The following is a 23307-nucleotide window of genomic DNA, read 5'->3' on the forward strand; positions in this document are numbered from 1 at the left end:
TAACTTGCGCAAAAGAGGCAATCACGATCGAGAAATCTGATCCCGATGGGGCTCGATCGCGATCGAAAGTGCGCCGTATGACACCCGTGTTACACCTGTGTGAAATTTTCTCTATTATAATAATAGAGAAAACCGAAAACATGTACTCAGTTGACGTGTCCACATAATCAATAAATACAATTCTGCATATTTTATATCTGTCGCTAAAACTACACCACCTGGACTCATTGGCTCGCAATTGGATCATATTCGATGAAAGATGACAACACGAGTTGATAATTATTGCACTACCCTTTTATTTAAAACATACAAAGGCCATACCCCACAACTCCTCCCACGTGCCAAAAAGAAACAAGACATACGCACACATACACCACCAGTAACGGTAAAAACACTTCACTACACGTAACACTTTTCATCAGTCTGCAAAATCTAACAAGTCCCTTTACATTGCCAGGCGTTCTGTCTGAGCAACAATCTGTGTCCGAAAAATTCTGCATAATGTAACATTTTCCCGACTGTACCCGGGAGCCGAAAAAAAATCAACAAACAAAATGTGCAAAATAAAAGGAAGGAATAAGTGGGGCAACCGGCACTGTATTCTTTTCGTCGTCCCACTTGAACGCAATCGTGAAGGTTACTTCCCACATGGCAGCAATGGCACGAACACGCTGTCCATGCCCGTTACCTATTCAGAAACGCAAAACCGCAAGCACATTAAGCAGAAACAGCCTTCGTCACACTATTCTTCCTCGCCGGCTCTGTGACGCAGTCCAACGTGATCTCTCATTAGGCGCAGAGCCAAACTACACCGCAGCCCAAGACAACCACGGCGTAAGACCAACGCTGAAAACGCCGTAGTGCATATTCCGCGGAGGCAGTGGCCGAGTCCTAAGCAACCTCGATCTGTTCCTTCAGCACAGCCATGTCTTAGCCGGTTCGATGAAACGCTCGGCTTTCAGCAGCACAAAGAGCCTTCAAGTGTTCTCTACAACGTGGCAGTGACCCCACCATAAAGGTATCAGAGAATCCATATCTTCGCGATGAAGGCACCACAGGTAAGCCAGACATACGTATCACAGCCAGTTATCACAGAAGGGTAACAATTATCGGCGTCATCACTCGAGAGGCCAAACAGAACTGTGAAAAAAAAAATGTAAACGCGGGTGACAAACGGTAGAGCAGGTACTATATTCCGGGGATCACCAGTAAAGTTAGAACAGACTTGGCAAAAGGTCCAAGCTAGGTTACGCATGATATCTTGAATAGATGCAACGAAACTCTCCAGGAATTTTTCACCCCTATGCACTTACCCAACAAGCCCCTATGATATAGGCAGGATGTTATGAGCAATTCCTTTAGAAACTACAAAAAGCAGACGCGCTAGGGCGAAAGCTCTAAGAACTCGTCACAAATGTGAGCACCGAAGGTCATTTTTTGATTACCTAGCGAGATTTCGTAATCATAAATTACAAAGGCGCATTGGCAGCGAACTTAAACCATCGTAACAACCGCCAATCATGTATACTAAGAGCTGCAGAAGCGCTTGACGCCGCTTCACACCGTAATGCTGACAAGCTTATTCCGCAAAACGGATCGGAACAGCTTATTCCCTAACATAAATTTACCAGTGTCGAACAGACCCTAAGATAACGCGCCTCAGGGCGCACCGTCACAGGGCGTCAGGCCACAAGGCTTCGACACGCATACAATCGGCGCTTGGAGCCGAAAGACCTCTTGAAGAGCTCCAGGGATATATGCGAAAATATTGTCATGAGTCTGACCCCCAACACACTGCCACGATAGAACAAACTAAACCGGCAAGCAAAGGCAGTAACTGAAGGCGCTAGGTGAAAATAGAAATAACATGAACTTGCTTATTGTCACCACACTGGGGAAGCAACAGATGAAGGCAGGCCAAGCTTTCTCGACAACATTCTTCGCTTGGGAACTGCCGAAGTCTCTCGACGATGGCAGGACACACGACTAGATGCAGTTTCGTTCTTCTAAGAAAGCCACGCAGTTACAGAATTAGAGCATGGATTTTTGGGAGTAGAGAATTGAAGGAGCGCCCGGTGACACTTGCAGCACGGGCATTTATCATCCGCACCATTAGTAAGCAGGCTCTAGGAGTCTTACAAGTTCTGCGTTGCATTTCCAATGCAAGGCGGAGTCGGGAACCGACCGCTGACAAATGACCCGCCCGGGTAATTTTTAATGACTACAGAGGTTAAGTCTTCACCAAGAAAGGAAGCACCAGGAATGAAGGCACAGTGAATTCATTACATGAGTATTGTTCCGCGAGAGTGTCGGCCGGTGGAATGGACCTCGCACTCATGTACCACAAAGCTCTTCTTGAACACACAACTTTGAAGAAAAAAAAACCCTAGAAAGAACAATCACTCCGGGCGCTTTGGAGGTCGTTGCTGATAACCACGTCTCGCTCCTCATGCCAGTGGGCCTCCGGTGTTTCGCTTCGACTCATAGAAGAGGCAGCCATCGCTGCCGGCTACTACGGTCCACGCGGCCTGCAGGAATGTTGCCACCTGCCAGGTCCCGTCTTCGGGCGCCACCTGGAGGACACACAGAGACACCGGTGTTCAGAGCTGCGAGGGCAAACGTTAAATTTCAAGGCTTAAGAGTAAGCCTTAACTCGGGACGGGCCAGCTCCGATGCTGCCTATTCGGGTGCACGTAAGACGCACAAATGCTCTTATGAGGGAAGTTCGCAACGGGTGTGAATGAAAATTATTGCTTTTAAGAGAGAAAGTTAAATTCTAATGGCTGTAGGAAGCGGAAGTTTGATTCAGGGCCTGGAGTTGTCTTTCTTTTTTCGAAATTTGGAAATTTGCCGAAAATTGCTAAGCTTAAATAAACAGAAGCGCTAAGCTTAAACATCCGCAACTCTGCACCAAAAATAGTTCTGTAAACTGCACCTGTTAGAGCATCTAAAGCGGACAAGTTTGATATATCATCTTATGTGCTACATGTTTTCGTTACAATCGTTATACGAGGGTTTTGCCAAAGCCCTACTCATATAGTAATAATGAAATTGAGAGGCATGTATAGTACATGCATATTGTCCGCTTTAGGTGTACTATTAGATGCAGTTAACAGAATTGTGATACCGGTTTTTCTCAGCAGTTAATCAGAAATTTACGAACCAATATCGTCATAGATTACAAAAACATTTATAGACATGCTTCTTTGAGCTCCAATGTACGTTATTTTTGTTCAACAGGGTAAAAAAAATATGGTAAGGTCAGTTATAACTTTTATAGAATATAATGTAGTCCATCACTGCCGAAAAATATGCAACTAAACTCTAGTATACGGCGTTAAAATGCAGGAAGTCAGGACGGGTTGGCGCTTGTAGTTCCAGGCGTCGCGGCCACCCATCCTTAGTTTATTTTTTATTTTTTTGCCTCTATTCTGGCTTACAAGAGTGCCTTCTCGCTGTGAGGGTGCCATTTTTCGCTTTGTAGAAGAGTAATTTACTAATACAGGTGCAATCATTGTTCTCCCCCGTGTCTCTTTAAAAGCACTGAGTTTTGAGGAAGGGTGTACAACCGACCTGGACACCAGCTTGATCACCCGCCGCGGCTCGGTAAGACGCCTGGACAGTGGTCGGCGGCTGGGACGACGACGACGACGACTGGGCCGGTGGGGGCGCCGGCGACCGCACGACATCGGCCATGGTGCGCCGTTCCATGCGGTTCGCTGCAGCCGGGTTCATCTGGCTGCCACGGCCTTGCAGCTCGTCTGGCAACATGCGTGCAAAGAGTGGGAAAGGCGTCGCAGCCTGCGCTGTCACTGGAGTCCACCGAAATTTTAATAGCGTCTCGCGCGAATTAGAAATATCGAATGCGAATAAATCAAACACTGTAAAAAAATGTTTGCACCCCGCCAACTGCAATGAAATTTCACGTTCGCCGAACTGGTATTGAATGGCTGGTATATTAATTAAATTATGGGGTTTTTACGAGCCATAACCACTTTCTGATTATGAGGCACGCCGTAGTGGAGGACTCCAGAAATTTCGACCACCTGGGGTTCTTTAACCTGCACCTAAATCTAAGCACACGGGTGTTTTCGCATTACGCCCCCATCGAAATGCGGTCGCCGTGGCCGGGATTCGATCGCGCGACCTCGTGCTCAGCAGCCCAACACAATAGCGACTGAGCAACCACGGCGGGTAAATGGGTGGTATATACCACTGAAGCAATCTAGGCAAGGCTTTAGCGATGCTCACTGATTAATTTTCTTATTAGCAGCCCTTAAATAGCCGCTCGACGCGTACACCTGGTGGTTAGCGGATATGGCATAGCTCCAGTACATCGCCTTCGAGAGATGTCTTTTTTTCGCGCCGCGGGCGGCCACGGATCTCGGAGGCTTAGCCGAGGAGCCTCGCGTTTTGAGTCATGCGTCACTTCCGGTGAGCAGTAATCGTGACCTTTATTTTTTCAGTTTCGCAATAAAAAATACGTCTACTTTTGCGAGTGTTTCTTGACGGGTACACAGGTATTTCAAACTTAAAAGATTTTTCATGGAGGCTGCTCTAGATCTGCGCTACCCGAAACTAAGATTCATTTGGCCTTTAGGTTGCTGGTTTGTCCCACTGTTAACACACTTCTCCCTAAAGCTGTAAATTATGCCTTACACCTTCGATGACAGAAGCCGCAGTTGAAAATAGCGTATTTCTGACGAACTTATGCGCACTGAAAAATTTGACACGGATGCTTGACAGATAGCTGTCGACGTTTATTTCATGCAGTTTTTCTCTCGTCTGTCACAGCTCTCACCACTGTTGCTTGCGGCAAAATGTTGCCAAACAAGAAAAAGCTTCATGTCTCCATCAACGATTCCATCTTTCCCCTTATGGGTACAGGTGTTAGCCATGGGACAATCCAACACCGGTAAGTGTGCAAGAACTTATTTGATGTCGCTTAACTTGACCTCTAACCCGACTGTAGTTGGCCTCGAGCATCAACTTTGCGTCACCATTTGCGCGCACTAATTACGGCAGACGTGCTGCTACATTAGTGGCTGTTGAATTTGGGAATAATGCGCCCTTAATTACTAAGCTTGTTATTAGAGGTATTTAGAAAGTTTTATTTGTTCTTACATTCCTAAATGGTGTGTATCAACTTATTTGTGCTGCTACATATGTTCTACCACATCCTTATGATTTCCGTATTTTTACCATGGTCAGTGCTTGTAGCCTTCTTGAGCGCACTGATTTATATTCTTGTGCTTTAGCATCGCTGCAAAGAATTAGGCTGCGCAGTCTTTATGCCACTGTTTTGTATTATATCGCCTCTAACAGAAGTTTCCCGGTCAGCCATGATCTATTTCGGTCCTCTTTCCGAAAAGTTCCTTAAATGGCAACTCCTGCGTCTGTTCTTTTTTTTTTTTTTTTACCATATTAAGGCATTGTCGTTTTCAAATGGCATTGACAGCCTTGTCATCGGTAGCGCGGGTTAATTTTCTTACAAACTCATCGATACTATTAAAAAGTCAATCAACGAGGTATGGAAACCGAAACTTGTAGCTACTTCGTGCGAGATCACGATGAGTCGCTGACGTTGGATCCTGCGCTACCGTAATGCAAACACGCCGAACGCATGATAAATACACAATACACGTAGCCCAAAAATGAAAAGCTGACAATGTCTTCTGATGACACGGGAAGCTTTCATAGCTGTTTCGAACTTGACAGCGACGATTTCAGCAACAGTATGAGCGCTGAAGGATCACCGTTTGCTTTTGACCAGCAGCCCTCGCGCGAGGCAGCTGACGTTCCCGAGTTCAACGCATTGTGCTGCGGCAAGACGAGGAGAAGCACCGGTTATCACGTCCGCCATAAAGATGATTGACGGCCGTCGTCTCCCTGAAAAATGAGCCAGCTTCTTCGTTTCTGGGCGAAACGGCGGCGTGGTCTCTGACGTCACAAACACAGGGTGGCCAGCGAGAAGTCATACATTCGTGGGCATGAGCCAGGAACACGCGTAGCCAATCTTTGAAAGTCATTTTCAGGCAAACTAAACCACTTGCAGCCATATTGTTTGACACAGACAACCGAGTACAAAAGAAAACGTATATTCAAAATTTTTTTAACGTCAGTGGACATGGAACAATCTGCGGAGTTATCCTTTAATAATACGTTATTTACTCAGTAAATAAATTTAGCTGTCATTTGCATCGGACAATGTAGTTTTCAATCGAAGTAACCAATTTAAAATTTGATAATCGATTTATTCGATTATGGTCGAATATTCGGAGCTACTGCGGTTACCACGCTCTACCTGGGACAAAGAAAATTCCACTCGTATTCGAATGGCCGATTTATGTGGTCGTGGTTAAGACAACCAGCGATCGTGGTGACGTCTCTTTTCTTACCAATTCACAAGCTGAACCAGTGAAAGAACTTACAAATACATTTGCGTGTATCGTGGAAAATTTGTTCTTTCTTCTTGCAACCATTCCTATGCGCAATGTGGAGCACCACAGGACGATTCAAGAAAGCGTCGAAGAATAAATTTTTCTGTCACACTTTCCAAGGCGAGGGCGTTTGCTCCCAGAGGACTAAATGCTATAAGCAAATGTTCGAAAGTGGAGAGACACGAAGATCGATATGCAAAATGTAAAGGGTAAGTAAGAGATGAGTGGGTGTCCTATTGAAAAATAACGACAGTAATGTGTCTCAGTAACCCGTATGATCCAATAAGCCGATCCAATAATCTCATGACACGTATGAGATTCTAGATAAAAAAAACACGATATGAGAGTTATGTTCTTTATTATTATTATTATTATTATTATTATTATTATTATTATTATTATTATTATTATTATTATTATTATTATTATTATTATTATTATTATTATGTGGCCGAGAAGGATGGCGGAGCGGATCTGTCAGAACATAAATGAAATACATAGAAATTTTATTTCTCGCATATACTGAGCGCTTTGTTAGACCACACCATTTTTTTTTTTTTTTAGGACTCGCCTGTGGATTGCAGTCTTTGAGCTCGAGTACTTCAAGCAGCGGGCATTAGTCGCGCGAGAAACTGAACAGCATATTCGACTAATTAACAGACAGTCACATTTACCTTTTTAATTATTACATTGCGGCACATATTGCAATTTACAAATTGGAGTCGGTGGATTTGCTAGGCATGTCCACTCGTTATAAATTATAGAGATGGCGCGGATTTCGACATATTGACCGGGAAACTTGTTCCAAAAATGCACGGCTGTTGCAACACTCTCTAAATGAACAACCCGCCGTATTTATGCATCGGAGCACATATGTACCTGGAACACCCATGTATTTCATCGCACACTTTGGAAATGAATACATCGAAACTATAGTGTCGTCCTGAAAAATTCGTTCCAAGTAAATACGCTTCGCGAACTCCCCGGCTGCCATTTGTAAATTCCAACAGGTGCCACAAAATAATTAATTGAAGAAGACAATTAGTGAATTTTATTATTTAGTAAATTATGCATTTCGATTTCTTGTTCAAGTAATGTTCGCCTGTTTGAGTAATCCAACTCAATGAATAGAATTATGCTATCTGCCACAGGCGATTTTTTTTTTAATTTCTGTATGGTACACAAAAAAAAACTAGTATTGGCAATGTCACGCTTACAAGTGATTCACGACGACGTGAGCCGCTCGGAACTGACGACCAACGATATCCTCGAAGCCAACAAGGCCGGGAAAGGGGCGAAATGCGACAAAGGCAACGTGAATGAAATGTCTGGAGTCTAACAATAAATATTGAACCGACCATGGTGGCGGTAGTGGCAATCGACGCTGTGCGGCCGCAACTTGCGTCGTCCCTGTGTTCCGCCGCGCAGTGTGTGCGAATTTCGATGACAACGTCGGCCGCCCTGGCACGTTCCGTAAGAGGGTGTGTGTGCAGAAGGAAATTGGAGACTTCTTTCACTAAGTATCTCTTGAGGTCACGTTAAATAAAGCTTTTTATCGTGCTCGATGTGCTTAGCCTGCCCTATAGGAGCGATATGCGGTGTCTGATCTTTATACGACGAAGTGATCAGTTCAACGAACGACCCCGGAAGTCGCGGGCGCTTCGTTATAGAGGCGTCTGAATGCATCCTCAACCTATTACTGCCATGTTAACAAACACTGAGCTTTGAAAATCTACTTCACCATGCCTAAACTGAATTAGCGTTTCTTTTGGGTGTCCCTTTAAGTACGTCGTAGGCAGTCTAGAAAAGCGCGTGGACAACACAATCGGACACCAGCGACTTTTATAACATTTTTTTTTAAGGTTGTCTTGCTTCACAAAAGGATTAACGGCGCACGCCCGAAGCGAGAATGAAACCCATTCCGCAACCATCGCTCACCTCGACAAGCCTGGGATGCACTAGGGGGTGGCGGTGGAGGCAATCCCTCGCTGGAGGGACCGCTACCCTGCATTTGAACGGCGTTATACAGACTTGCGGACAGAGGAGGTCGGCACAACAGGCGGTCACACTCACTCGCCAATATTTTCTCCGCCCTACGCACTCACTCACTCACTCTCGCGTGCGCACACGCCCAACTGATACTCTCCAGCGCTCGCACGCGTTCATAGTCACACTTACCGGCACCCACTCTCTCTCGTACACGCGTCCACTCACAGGCACTCACTCACACACATAGCACTCACGTCAACTCACACTTGTCGACAGTCACTGGCGTTCGCGCTCAAGTCCGCTCAGAAACACCGTCCCTCGCCTTTGTTCGTAATCACGTCGGCCGGCACTCAACGCATCTCCATACGTTCACGTTTGCTCAAACTCACCGGCGCTAACTTGGTGGTTCATGCTCATGCCCACTCGCGCAATTTGTCACTCACTAATGCTCCAGCTCACGCTCTGCGAAATGCGTGCGGAGCGATTACGAGTCAGTTGCAGTCGTCAGTGAGCATGCCGACCTGCGCTTGCGGGACGACGGGTGGCTATCAAATTATCACCATCTCTATCACGTTCCTGAAAGGAAGCGTAAGCGCATTACGCTAGTCGAACCTCCATACAATGAACACGATTATAACAAATTATCCGATATAAAGAATTTTTGGATGTGAGGAGACATGTTTAATATGTTTATCGGCGTCGTTGGCATGCGACAAATATATGCGAATATCGGATATAACGAAGGGACATCTTGCTGTCGTATTAGACATGATTAATTCGGTTCGACTATACCACTTCCTACTGATGCAGGCGTGAAGTAGCGAGCTCCAAAAGAATTTTAGTTTATGAGACTTGGCGGCACTTCATACACAGCGTTTGAAACTAGAGTGATGCCCGTTGTAGTGATTTCTTGGTTAGAAGGCACTTTAGCATAGAGGTATGCCATTTTAGCGCGGGACTGCAGCTGCGCGAAAGCATTAAATAGTTCGCGTTTATAGTGGAGAGAGTCGAGGAGACCCAACGAGGGGGGGGGGGGGGTGAGGGGGGCCTGTCGAAACGTCATCGTCTTTTCCGTGCACAGTGCATTACAAGTCATCGACAATAAGGGATACGCCAGAACTACAGCAGGCCGTATGTAAGACGCGTTTGATAAATAATTCTCGTTCGTTTTTTCGCCCCCGTTGACGGCTTAAAGGCCTCACGCGTATACTATTGTACATTTCCACCAAAACAGGAACAGTGATGCACATCCATGTTCTGGCAGTGAGAACTGAAAGCACGGACTATGTGCAAGTGATGAAAATCCTTACGTCTGAAGGGCGATGTCCGCCAGCCTGCATGGATGCGTCGTCACCGCCTGTCTTCGCGCGGTCTCTGGAAAAATAAAAAGGAAAGAAAGACTAAGCAGGGCTTCAGCGATGTCCGCGACTATGAACGCAATAAGTGTGACAGCGTTAGCCCCTTAAAATCTCTTCAACGCCCCCAATATCCCGAGAAATTTGTTCAATCCCGTACAGACTCTCGAAACTGCATGGAACGACAATGACGGAAGCCGTGGCGTAAATGAACAGCTGAACGGACGGATCAAACTGTGTTTATAGCTCTAAACTGCTATTGCAGTAAAGAGAAGGAAGCCAGAACCAAAATGATATCGAGTTAACACCTCCCAATACGACGCCGCGGTCCATGAGTTCACTGCAAATTAGAGGTTATCTTCGCAAGGTTTGGCCTGACAAAGTTTTCTGTTTCTACGGGTATCTTCTGCACCTGATATATATTTTTTTTCTTTAGTAGGAGTTCCTTCATGAATCATGAACAAAAGTAGCCGCAAGTCCAGTTGTCGTCCTGTTCATTTCTCTTCTGATGTTTGCTTTTTTTTTTTTCATCGGCTGTTCAAACGGTCTCTAAATGTCGCGGTTAGCGCACCTGTTCCAGGCGCGTCCCTGCTCTGACGTCAGCACTGACTTCACTATAGAAACAGCTCTCTGAGCTGCCCGGGCACACTTTCGGTTTCATGCAGTCCCCTTTCTGTTCTTTTAGCGGTTTATTTAAAATAATTTCTACAGCGTTGCTTCAACGATCTTACGCGAAACGCAAGGCGCAGAGAAATTTAGACCAACGACTTCTCTGACGCGAAAAAAATTACGCGGAGCTGTAATTTAAAGCGCACCTCCTTAGGTTCGGGCATTTGCAACGGACAAAGCGCGATGCGTAGAACACGCAGTTACAATCGTGTATGGAAAGTATCACGCCGCGATGCGCACCGCGAAAACAGCTGAAGATTCAAACGATTTCCGCGCGCCCATGTCCCTCCTCCTCGGGAGAAACCGCTCCCCGTCAGCCGAAACGACGTCATAGCCGTCACCTACACGCCACACGCACCGCCTGCAGTCCACTAGTAGACCGAGGCAATGTAAACTGCTAAACTACCGCAGCAGAGACCGCAAAACAAAGCAGGGACCGCAAAGCTTCCCGAGGGGCATGCGTTGCGCACAGCGAGAAGAAAAGAAGACATAGGAAGCGAGGGTCGTGACGTGAACGTCACGTGATCCCTCGGCTCCGACATGGGAGAACATGCGGGAGGAATGTCGCTCGAGGGCGCTAGACGCGACAGCGGGAGAGAAAGCCTAGTTTGCGGAGGCCCGCCACCTTCGCACCCGTCGCACTGCATTATTACGTCTGCTTCGCTCCCGGCTGGTGCTAAACCACATTATCCATATATTCTTGCGGTAGAACGCTGTCCAAACGGGGCTTATTAACAAAGTGTGCATAGCCAAAATTTCAGACGGGTGCCTTATCGGCGGCCTTCAAAAGGGACAATGAAAAGTTACATTGTATCAGTTTATACTGCTAAAGGATTCTTTCAGAATTGTCTTCATTTATTACTATTACTTTTTATTGCTTATTTATTATTCATTTATGCAAGAAAGAATTTAATGCCAGACTTTCCTTTTTTCGATAACTTCGTGGTCGAACCGCAGCCTTCGCACGTAACGGTGGCGTCATGGTTAATTGAACTTACGCTTCGGCGAGTCGGCTTTACCTTAAGGAACACAGCGCGACTACATAGACAAGAAAAAAAAGAGAAAGAAAGTGGTGGGACAGGCATTGGACTGGAAATTAATGGCTAGAACTGAAGAAAAAAGAAAGGCTCTTACCCTAGAAGTGTTCGTAAGAAAAAATTTCAGCCAATCCTGAACCTGGACGTATTATTACCGAAGGCGGCCGGCCAACGGCAAAAAAGTACTTAGGCAACGAAAAGCTTTGTGAATACGGCATCAGTTCACAAGAAACAAATATCATAGCAGGCTTGCCGGCACGCCATCGTAAAGGCTTGTCGGTGCAGCGAAACCAGTACATGGACGCGGAGGAATAACAACACGCACACACTACACGCATCGCGTTCTGCTATCCCTCTGCGCCCATATGTACCACATTTGCGCTGCACCGAAAGGATGGCCTTTGCGCCCGGGCCAACGAACAACACTGCGTTGGGCCAACGGTGCGTGCATATACTCACTCCTCCTGCAGCCGGTACTGCGCCGCCTGCTCTCGGTAGAGGCGTCGCCTCTGTCGGTGGGACCTGTGACGCATACGCTGGAAGAAGGTTGACACCTGCGGCACGTAACCTGGCTGTCCGGGTACTATTTCTGCGCAGGCGTCGTACAGGCGTCGTACGCTCGGTGTAGCAGCCGCCAAGTGCGGCATTGCACCGCCAGCTTGCACGGCGCCACATCGAGCGCCAAGAGCAAGAAAGACACACACTAACATCGCGGGTTAGCAAGCGTGGTTATACATGAAAGTAAGCGCGAGGCGTCACTGCACGAACCGCCGGCTCGATCGAGCGCACCTCGCAACACGCTGTGATTGCACTTGGTTGCGGGTACTGCATGGTGCAGACCATATCGTACGTACGCCACGCAGGCCATGATGGCTCGCTGAAAATGTCGAAAGTTTAACTGTGATAAACAATGCACAGAACTGTGTACTTTCGGTGCGTTTGCGTGTAAACGGTTGCAGAAAGACGTTCGGGGTACCCCTCGACCATGTTAACTCCACATCACTGCGCACAAAGTTGAAATTTCTTTTCTATAAGAGCCCAAGAAGGCGGCGTCCATGAACTGTATATAAGACGCTTCCGTTTCAGAGTCCCCGTTAGGCCCCGACAACACGGGGAACGCGTAGGTCGGGAGAAAAAACAATTTGCGACTTCGCCCCTGAGCGCGTAATTTTGGCAAGCAATATGAGAATTTCACGGGGAAGCATCCAACGAACTTTTCGATTTGAAGGCAATCTTGCCGACTACGACGAAATTTCGTTTTATTTTCCTTTGTTAAATTTTTTTTCTTAAGTATTGTGTTTGTTGGCGTACAGTGTTAAGACGTATCGCTAACTAATACATCCACATAGAAAACTCACGGACGAGCGGTCGTGCTTTTTTTTTTCTTACCGTACTAGAACACGGGAGCGTATTTGGAGCACTGCGTCGCCTCATCGCACCACTCCTCTCCCCCCCCCCACCCCCAACCCCCTCCTGCCCCAGGATACGCAGAGAGATGCGTGCCACGCAGTTTCAACTACATGTCTGCCGAAGTGAATTCGGCGCGGCCAAAGAATCGAGCCGACGTTTTCACGGTAAACGTTATTTTCGATTAATGCAAAGACGCGACCATATCGCGCTGCGCTAAAATACAAGCACTTCGGCGCCAGGAGACGCAAAGCTCAAAAATACACGCCGGAAATGCGTTCCATGTGGGCGGCGCGTAAAAGACTGTCAGCATCACAAGTAGTCACTCATGCAAATAGACGCGTCTATAGCAATGATTAGCCGGGACAGTCGCATCGTCGATGGCCAAAAGCATATAGACTTTCCCTACAGAAAATTTATACAGAAAAGAAAACTACACGGCGCCATAGTTACTGCGACAGTCACTAATACGGCAATTCACTCAGCAACAGATTAATGGGTGCACATGGATCGAGTAGCCTAAACCTGTCCTGGCTTCAAACGACCTTGTGTCTTTGAAAGTTCATCATCTTCAATAACTAATAGTGCGTTATAAATGCAGCAATTAGCAATGATTAGGCACGCGCACCTAAATTTAATTGCCTCGAAATGCCTAAGAAGCTACAATCGCTTTCGAGTTCGGAAAGACAAACAAAAAGCATAGTAAACAACGTCAGAAGAATGTTTGAAGCCACAAGCACGAGAATTAGACTAGTCCGTGCATACCATATAACCATCATTCCCATGGTGGCTGAACGATAGCGACAGAGGTCCGCCTAGTAATTTTCGTAGAACAGCTTTACGGTCTAGAGGGCTCGACCAACGGGAAGCGAACCGACGTCCTCACCGTTCGGAGCTCCCTGGCACACCGAGGGGGGGGGGGGCTTCCACGGACGCTGTGCAATGCAACCGCGGCACTCGCAAACGCGCGCTCTCCTAGTGGCCTCGTTTCTTATAACACAGACTGCACCTCTAAACAGAAACACGTAACTAGACTAGCGCGGCGACAAAAGCGGTATGACCAACGCAACGGTCGTCCGCGCCGGCACGAAATAGGCACGCGACGACACGACAATCTCTCCCGAGCTCACCGTTTTACGTAGGCTGGATGGCCGGTCGGAGCCTTCGGAACACTTCTTCTTCCTCGCCGTTCACTCGATGTCGCGCGAAACGGAACAAGGATTGGAAACGTGATCGTTTAACTATTTATCTACTCGCGACGACAGTTCAATTATACTTTGCGCATTCCTTCTTTTTTAATCTTGTTCTTTCTTTCTTTTTCACTTTTGAAAACAACGATCAATTTAATTCGTAAAACCTCTTTTTTTTCTCCTGTCGGGCAGTAAATGAGGCACGAAACGCAAAGAACGCTCACGCGAAACACCTTGCGCGACGCACGTGCTGGCGTCACGTGGGCAACGATCTCGGTGGAAGCGAACTCCATGGTGGAAGCCTGGCCACGAGCTCGAACTGGCGGAATCAAAGCGACGCACACGCGAGTCGGAGAGGAACGCTCTTCACTGGGAAAGGATTAGATTTTTTGCCGGCGTGCGTACGACCGCTCGCCTGCTGGTCTGCATAAAGAGGGGGAAGGGGAACAAACGATTCCAATGTAGAGCGGGAAAAAAAATGGAAAATAGATATAAAACCAACCAGTGACCCTGATAATGATATCTATGGGTGAGAAGACTGGCGAATTCATGTTTTCCGACATCTTGAAGCTTTCCGGAAAGACTACAAATTCCAACAGGTATCGGAACAATGAATTGGCCGTGACGTACACATAATGGTCGCCATCATTTCCTGATATATTCGCCCGTACCGCTCTTGACTATGTCGCACCCAGCTGGAAAAGATGACCGCACCTGACTTACAATTATTGTCAATCAAGCGGGGAAAAAAAAAAGAACCCGACAGAGAGCCTTAATCCTGCTCACGTGTGGGAATGCGAAATCATTGTACCGTTTGTAGACCTCGGAACGCCATGAACGCGCTCGTGTTAAACACTCGCGACGTGACGACACCTCCTACCCATCGGCGGCGCCGTCGAGTGCCCAATGAAGCACGCAATTAGGCACACCTTGAGGCAGCCAGAACCGCGGAGCCGCCGTGGCGTTGGAGAAGAGCGCTCGACTCGCACGCACCCCGGAGGCCCGGGCTCGATTCCCACCATCGCTCTCTCTTCCCCTTCCCCCTTCTCCCAGCGTAGGGTAGCCAACCGGACTCTTGACTGGTTAGCATCCCTGTCTTCCTTATATCCCTCTCTCTATCTCCCAAAATTAGCCGAAGTTCCTTTTCAAAGGCATTTATTTAGTTTGTTTACAGCAACCTTCCTGACAAACTTGAGCTGACGATTTTGCGTTGTGTGATGGGTGAAAGTCATAAAGGTGCTCGGCAGCGCTTTCGGTGTTGGCGCATATAAAGAAATACGCATTGTGTGTGCATGTGCGAGGAGGAAAGGCCGCGCAGCGGGCCTTTCTTCCTCTCCGGCCTGTGCGACCCCGCACGGCGCTGCTTGAATGCGTTGCCGTCGCGTACTGTGGGACGATTCGTAGATTGTTTGAGCTCCTCCTTCGTGAAATTTACGCTATGGCAGTTTACACGAAATGGTCGAAGAACCACTGTGTAGCCTTTCGGTGCAGCGGTAACTACGGAATGCGAAAGTTTCTCTTGGGTGCGCAAACGCGCATCATCAGTCGCAGTGTGCGCTTGCGTTGTGAGCTATTTTTGCTCTGTTGTCGGTTTTTATGCAACCGAGTGCAGCAGCGGCGTCGTTGAATTGCCAGCGTCAGTGGGAAAATCTATTCACTGTCTCATCGCTTCGCGCGGTAACTAAAACATAAAAGGTGCTCGCGTGCGGCCACCTCAATGCAACCCCGAAACGTGTAAGCGCCAGTCGTTATAATGTATTCGTGTCACCCATTGGCATCGTTTTCGCGCATTTTGGGTATAGAAAACGTCAAATGACTATGTTATGCATACGTTCGCTTCGTGTACGACGCCGGTGTGTACGCGTTGCTCGTCACAGCGATCACTGCTGTTGGTAAACCAGTACGACACATAGGAGTTTTCTGCTTCGGATACTGCCTTTTGACCCCGTAAAGCAGTAATATTCAAAGGGGATCGCATAAAAACAATACGGCGGCTGTTCTGAGGACACAATTTCCGCAAAACGGGTGAGTCCGTCGTAGAGGACGAGACGAACGAGACCGAAGAAAAAAAAATGTCGCAGTTCCGCCGGAAAGGCGAAGCATCGATTGCGAGAGCAAATTAGTAGACAGCTGTACGAAGTAAGAATAGCAGGTTTATCGGCCGTATAAACATGGAACTGAATTAACAAGCGTGGTGTCAGCGAGCACAAGCTAACATGAACACATCTCGCTCGATGACCGCGAAAACTCGCTGTGAAAACGCTGCAGGCGGGAGCAAGCGCGACAGCAGCAGCGAGCGCAGTGACCTCCGCGGGGTCCATCGCCTCAACGCAAGAGCAGAGAGAACGCAGTGCGCACCAAGATATGAATCGTCTGCAGATCCCTTTCAAGATACGGCGGCGCGCGCGACTGCGCGCGGCCGTGCAAAGTACGCACCTGTTGGCGGAGTGAAAACTTCCCTCCCGCGCTGCCTCCCCGCTTTCCTCCATACATGGCGCGCGAGATTGAGCCGCGATCGTCAGTTCGCCCTTGCGCCCAGACGCGAAACGCGCGCAGATGCTGCCGGGGCACAACCGCCGCCTCCTCTCCCGCCCTTTCGTACCCCTTTTGCGCGACGGAACGCGTTTGCGCTCTCTCCGTTTTCTTATTTCGCGCGCGCCATATGGAGCCGCGATCATCGGCTTCTCTCGCGTGCTTTCACTCGGACATACACCATACGACACATGCGCACACAGCATGCGGCAGCTGCCGTTCCGAGATAAAATATGGCGCGAGCGGAGGAGCTGGAGGACAGTGCGCGTGCGTAATGGCGACTAGACGAGCGGTCCTTGCCGGGGCTACGCAAATAAGGTAACTGCTGATTTCCAAGTACTGGAAGCTTTATTGAAATCAAGAGCAACAACTGCACGGCGCTGTCATATTTCGCAAGCCGAGAGGGGAAGGGGAATAGTTGTCATCTTTGCCTATGCCTCCGTCCTGTTGTCAGACTAAACGCCGCACGCAACAGCCGCGTCACATCAGAGAGGAGCTTTGTGCCGATCCTCACTCTCTTGCATGCGTAATCATGCAAAAGACAATCAAAATTTGTAGTCGGAGATCTCGGAGCACAGACACGCTAGAAGAATTCTTCAAACTGATACTGAGTCGAAACACGACTGCTTCTAACTTTTCAATACAAACATACCAACTTACGGCAGTCAACAAAAAGTTAATTATTCAATTTTGGCTGATTGGGCTGCTTACAGCGACAATTATGATCTCACTTTGTGTCCCCCTAGCCACATAACTTATCAGCACTGGTGGTCTTCGCGTGGCTCCCAGTGACTAATTTTAAAAAAAGCATAAAGCTTAAGTTTGAACACCCTGTATAACTTATATCGCAAAACAAAAGCATCCCGCTTAAACCGTGCGAAAAGGCGGTTCACTGCAAGCCGTGCCAGCGCTGCTGAGGCGAAGCGGTGTCATGTGATTCAATTAACTTTAGGCGTCAAAACGACAGCAGCGCCAGCGTTTGCAATGCTGGCGTTCGAGCCCAATGCATGGGGTTTCATCAAGCAGCAGTTAGTCGCGAACGCAAAAACTCGGCAAAATACTTAAGAATCGTCTTCAAACAGTCGAACCCTAATTTGTGAATATACATCTTTGGCGATACCATTTAAGAGAAGAAGTAACAGAGATGAGTAGAAAGAGAAGAAGTAACATAGGCCCGATCACAGACCGCTATAGGAAGCCCCGTGGTGCATGTCTTCCCGTGGGACAATCTGGGGCGTGTGCGCTAGAGAAGCCTCACCTGTTTCCCAATTCTCTTCTTCCGTAAACTCCACAGACGTCGCTGTCCCGTCAAACTTCTCCGCTGTCGCCGTAAACTCAGTCGCCAAAGGGCGTCCTATAGAAGACAAGAACACATACGACCAAATATTCCTAACAGGATGAGGCATGTGTTCGTTGCAACAAAAGTCTCAGAACGACTCGTCGTCATGGAACGCCAATATATTCACCCAGCAAGAATAGTAGTCAAGGTCCACCTTCCAGATGCGCTAGGATTCAAAGCGTGTGGAAATGTTAAATGTACAGCGGTCGAGATAAGCAAAAAAAAAAAAAAACGTGTACCATACAGGTGAAAAAAAGTATGGCAGAATTCATCTAACGATGACTGTCGACGGGAAGGCGGTTAGCGTTCCAGCAATGTAGTGACACACCGTATCTCTAAAGTTTATCTAACATAGTGGTTATAGTGAGACTTCGGTTGATTCGGCTATATGCGATACTCCTGTATCGTCCCACATAGCTATGACACTCGCTTGCCAAGGTCGCCCACGAACATGGCGGCATGACGACGGCTGTGTGACGACGACGCAATGACGACTACGGGATGACGAAGAAGGAACGACGTTGATGGGACGACAAAGGCGGCACGACGACGGCATGAAGACAAAGAGACGACGATTTCTAAAGCATAGCGATTGGGTAACGACGACAGCGTGACAAAGGAAAACACGAGGACAATGTAACGACGACGAAGTGTACGACGATACGATGGCGTGACGACGACGGTATGACAACAAATGCACGATAGCACCTATTTGACGATGACGCAATGACGGTGGCATGACAACGGTCCATAATCACGATTGAATGACGACAGCACGATTATGATAGGATCACAAAGGAATGGCGTTGGTGAATCGACGAAGGTGCACGACGACGACGACAACGGGATGACGGCATAACAGTGATGATGATGGCAAATCGACAGCACGACGACGACGGCATGACGAAAATGACACGACGACGATCGTGTGCCGACAACGGCACGGCGAGAGTTGGATAATAAAGTTATAATAACGACGATCGAAGGACCGCGACGGCATGACGGCGGCGCAATGACGACGATGCAACGACAATCGTGTGAGAACAGTGAGATGACGAGTGTATAACGACAATGCGTCAACTGTACCACGAAGCTTGTATGACGGCGACAGCGTGATGACGATGGCAAGACGGGAGTCGGATAACGAAGCTGGAGTATCAACAGCGGCACGACCACGACGGCATGACAACGAAGGTATGACAACGAATACAGGGTGGCGGCGACTGTCCCAAGGCGACGATGACGTGACAATGGCGGCATAATCACTAATAAATGACGACAGTATGATTACGCTATAGTAACAAATAAGGGCTGACGTCGATGGAACGACGCCGCCGGTATGATGACGACGGCATGACCACTATGGGATGACGGTACTGAAGTGATAAAACGATGGTAAAACGGCACCATAATAACGACGGCGTGATGACGATGGCATGACAACGACTGCGTGGAGACCACGGTGTGCCGACCCGCCGTTGTTACTTAGTGGCTTTGGCGTTGCGCTCCTAAGCACCAAGTCGCGGGATCACATCCCGGCAGCGGCAACCGCATTTCGATGGCGGCGAAATGCAAAAGCACCCGTGTACCCTGCATTGGGTGGCGTTAAGGAAACTCAGGTGGGCAAAATTAATCCCGAATCACTCACAAAGGCGTGCCTCACAATCAGACTGCGGTTTTGGCACGTAAATCTCGAGAATTTAATTTTTTAACTACTGTGCGCCGAGAACGGCATGAGGAGAGTTGGACGACGATGACGGTAGAACGACTGCGGCGCCATCGTGACGACGGTATGACAGCAAATACATGACGATGGCTGCATGACTGGCGCAACGATGGCGATGGCACGACAACGGCACGATGACGACAGGATAATGACCAAGTGTCTGATGAGAATGGCGTGACGACGACTGCATACGAAGCCTTTATGATGACGACGATGCGACGACCCGGGCATGACGAGTCGCATGACGTAGCTGAAGTGACGGTGACTGCACTAGTAGGTCGGTATGACGACGACGGTACGACAACGCACGCACGATGGCGACTGCCTGACGACGACGACATGACAACATCGATATATCATGACAACACGAAGAATAACGAAGCGTTGAAGTGAATGGAACGACGAAAGCGGTGTGGCGATGACGGTATGACGACAATGGTATGACGTCACTGAAATGGTAACGATGGTAAAACGACAGCGTGACGAGGATGACGTGAATAAAACGGCATGGCGAGCGTCGGGTGAAGAAATTAGAATGACGATGATGGAACGACTGCGACGACGTCAGCACGACGGTATGGCAACGAATGCACGACGACGACTGTATGACGACGACGCCGTGACAACAATACTAGGATAATGTGACGAAGACGAGTAAATGAAGACAATGGCGTGATGACGACATGTATCGCGAAGCCTGCATGACAACAATGGCGCGACGAGGACCGCATGACGAAAGTCGGATGTCGAAGCTGGAGCGACGACCATGGAACGACCAGGACGGCACCACGACAGCGATCTGATAGCGAACGTGTGAAGACTGCGTGAAGATTGCATGACGACGATGTCGTGACGATAGCTGGATGAGAAAGCTGGAATGACGACGCAACGACCACGACGGCACCTAGAGCTCCAGAGTAAGCCTACTGGCCCAAGCTATTAGGCAACTTGTGCCACTGAGTCAGGGTCGAAGGCGTCAGAAAGACGGCATGACGAGATTCAGATCACGGACCTGCAATGGGAACGATGGAGCGACGACGACGACAACATGGTCGGGAGAACATGCCCAACGGTCCAAGCTGGTAGACAACTTGGATCACTGTGTTGGTGCAAGATTAGATTAGATTAGACAGACAGACAGACAGACAGACAGACAGACAGACAGACAGACAGACAGACAGACAGACAGACAGACAGAACTGAAAAGGCCTGAAGTGGGCAAAGAGTGGTAATCGCATTAGTAGAAAAGCAGGGCGACTTTATAAACGGAGGCATGGCAGTCTTAAGCACTTCTGTAAGGCCCATCTGCGAAAAACTCGTTCACTGTACATAAAACTTTGCGCCCATGTATGCCGTGAAGATATACTGCTGGTCAACGACGCCTTAAAAAGAGTAGAGGCCAAAGTTTAAAAAGAAATAAGGATTTGGCAGAGATACTTAAGACTGCTTACGTGTGGGTGCGCGAAAGCATTACAGACGCCTTGGTGAATTTCTTTTTCTTCGCGTTCCTCGCCCGCGCAAGCTCTCGCCTGCGTTTTAACTGAGCCTCGGTAAGGCCGAATAAAAACGCGCCAAGCGTCTCAACGCGCTCGCTTGCTCGCGATGAGCTTATAACTTGAAGAACCGCTAAACTGCATTCAAGTGGACATTAATGCTTGTCATTTTACACACTCATGACGTGGGGCCACCTCCTACCCATTGGCTGAGCCGTCATGTGCCTGACGATGCACGCGCTATAGGCCACACGTTTAGTCAGACAGAACCGTGGAGCCAGCGTGGCGTCGGCAAGGCGTGCTCGTGTCGCATCCCGGAGGTCCGGGTTCGACTCCCACCCAGACCGAAATTGACCTTACCTTTTTTTCCGGAGGCATTATTTGACTTTGTTTGAAGGGACCTCCCTGGGAAATTTGACGTCAATTCGAGTATTCTTTGATGTCGTTTGACTCCTTGCCGTCGGCCACGTCGCCTACTACAACGCCGTGTTTTCGCATAATGGGACATGTGCTCTCGCATGAAAGAAAAAAAAAAAACCCACCTAGCGCGAAAATTACGACGCATGAGTCTGCCACCTCAATAGAGCATTTACAGCTGAAAACATGACGCAAATGCAATTTCTGCACCTTTGGGGCCATTTTTCTTCAATATTTTGTCGATGATGCATCACAAAATACTTCAGCCAAATATTTGGACACAAGACTGCCAAGAATAGCTAACGAAAGAACTCCAGGTAAAATTAAAGTTCGTATGAAAATTAAAGAAATTCCCCAAGTTTGCATTATTGTTCGCCTTATACAGATAATAAGGATCAAGTCCGGGCCTACAAAAAACAGTGCATAGCAAAGCACACTCTTTCTACGGTACTGACATGAGGTATCTGCTCCCTCTGAATTACAATCTTATTGCACTTCATGCTTTGCTTTCTTAGAAATAAAATAACGCGCATACAGGCAAAAAAAAAAACACACACATGTTTATATATCGAACAAAATATTTGGGAAAGCATTTCTTCAGACCGAATAAATGCCCAACATTTTTGAAGAAGTAATCGGAGCGAGTCGAGCTTTTGGCTGGTCTGTATGGCGTGGACTATATGAAGTAATAATTATTAATATCATTAAGGCTCCGCGGTAACTAAGATAACGGCTAAGAGTGCTCTAAAATGGTCTCTATTTACTGAAGCTTCAAGCCAGGCGGAGGATTGAAATTAATGGCGTCGTTCAACGTGATCCACGATTACGACCCGTTCAGAAAAATGCAACGTTCTATCTAACCACCAGGAAGCCACAAAGCGCATTACTGAGCGGGCTGTCAGTAGTCTGTCGGCTTCCTATTCAACTTCAAATTAGGTTTTGTGCGGGAGTATTTTTTTAGCCTGAACACTACTGGAGAAGCAAGAATTATTGCATGTTACGTTCTCCCGGATCATGCGGTTGCTAAATCAAAACTTTTTTTTTTTTTGCGAACCCTCCCGCACTTGCCTGACCGTGAACGGTGGATGATGTTGCTCGTCGCTGAACAGCGCACACACACAAAAATATTGTTTACCTGCCCGATGATGGGATCGAACCTCGGTTCCACAGCGCAGTAACCCGAGGCCCTAACCATTATGCGGCAACAATCGCACGTATGCTGCTTTCGTGCAAACGCCAAGAGTCTCTCTTCGAGATGGTCACCACGTGTGCTACATTGGGAAACAGGGTCGCTCGAAAACGCCAGTTTCCTTTACGCCAAAGACGCAGGAATGAAATGGGCCACTTTATAGCATTTGACTAACAGCTTCAGGAAAGCTTCGATTCCCATAGATTCCACGACGTGCGTTGGATCTGCACAGTTCTTTTTTCTTCTCTAAGGTCCCATGAGAACCGCATGGATAGAGTTGTACAGCAAGAACACTGGAAAGCTCGAGAATGCGGTGGCATATGCAGAGTCACAATCAACTTGCCTTGATGCCAGTCCTCCTCCTCACTTGTCGGCACATCCGTCGCCGCTCCACCGTAGTAGCCGTCAGTCGGCAGTGAGGACCCGATGGCCAATATCGAAGTGCACTCTTTAAACGGGAATAGCAGCAAACAGCGAACAATGGCGTGACGCGAGAAGGCGAGGGGAATTCGAAAAGCCGGACT

The 23307-nt window shown here is 48.0% G+C and overlaps 1 protein-coding gene across 5 annotated transcripts in view; it reads right to left on the reverse strand.

Annotated features, from left to right (window-relative positions):
- Window positions 1–272: 272 nt before the first annotated feature.
- The window catches only part of LOC142584952 (uncharacterized), a 79673-nt gene continuing 56638 nt past the window's right edge, over window positions 273–23307 (reverse strand). For 3 of the 5 annotated variants that reach the window (XM_075695322.1, XM_075695323.1, XM_075695321.1), the window contains 7 exons: window positions 23127–23231; window positions 17878–17973; window positions 11950–12079; window positions 9740–9803; window positions 8379–8445; window positions 3574–3761; window positions 273–2573 (listed from right to left, as the gene is read on the reverse strand). In XM_075695322.1, the coding sequence (XP_075551437.1) occupies window positions 2448–2573; window positions 3574–3761; window positions 8379–8445; window positions 9740–9803; window positions 11950–12079; window positions 17878–17973; window positions 23127–23231 (776 nt within the window). In that variant the 3' untranslated portion in view covers window positions 273–2447. Of the gene's footprint in view, window positions 2574–3573; window positions 3762–8378; window positions 8446–9739; window positions 9804–11949; window positions 12080–17877; window positions 17974–23126; window positions 23232–23307 lie in introns of those variants that run through there. The other 2 variants (XM_075695324.1, XR_012828989.1) reach the window with 2 other exon arrangements.

Source organism: Dermacentor variabilis, chromosome 6 (assembly GCF_050947875.1).
Source record: "Dermacentor variabilis isolate Ectoservices chromosome 6, ASM5094787v1, whole genome shotgun sequence".
Lineage (NCBI taxonomy): Eukaryota > Metazoa > Arthropoda > Arachnida > Ixodida > Ixodidae > Dermacentor > Dermacentor variabilis.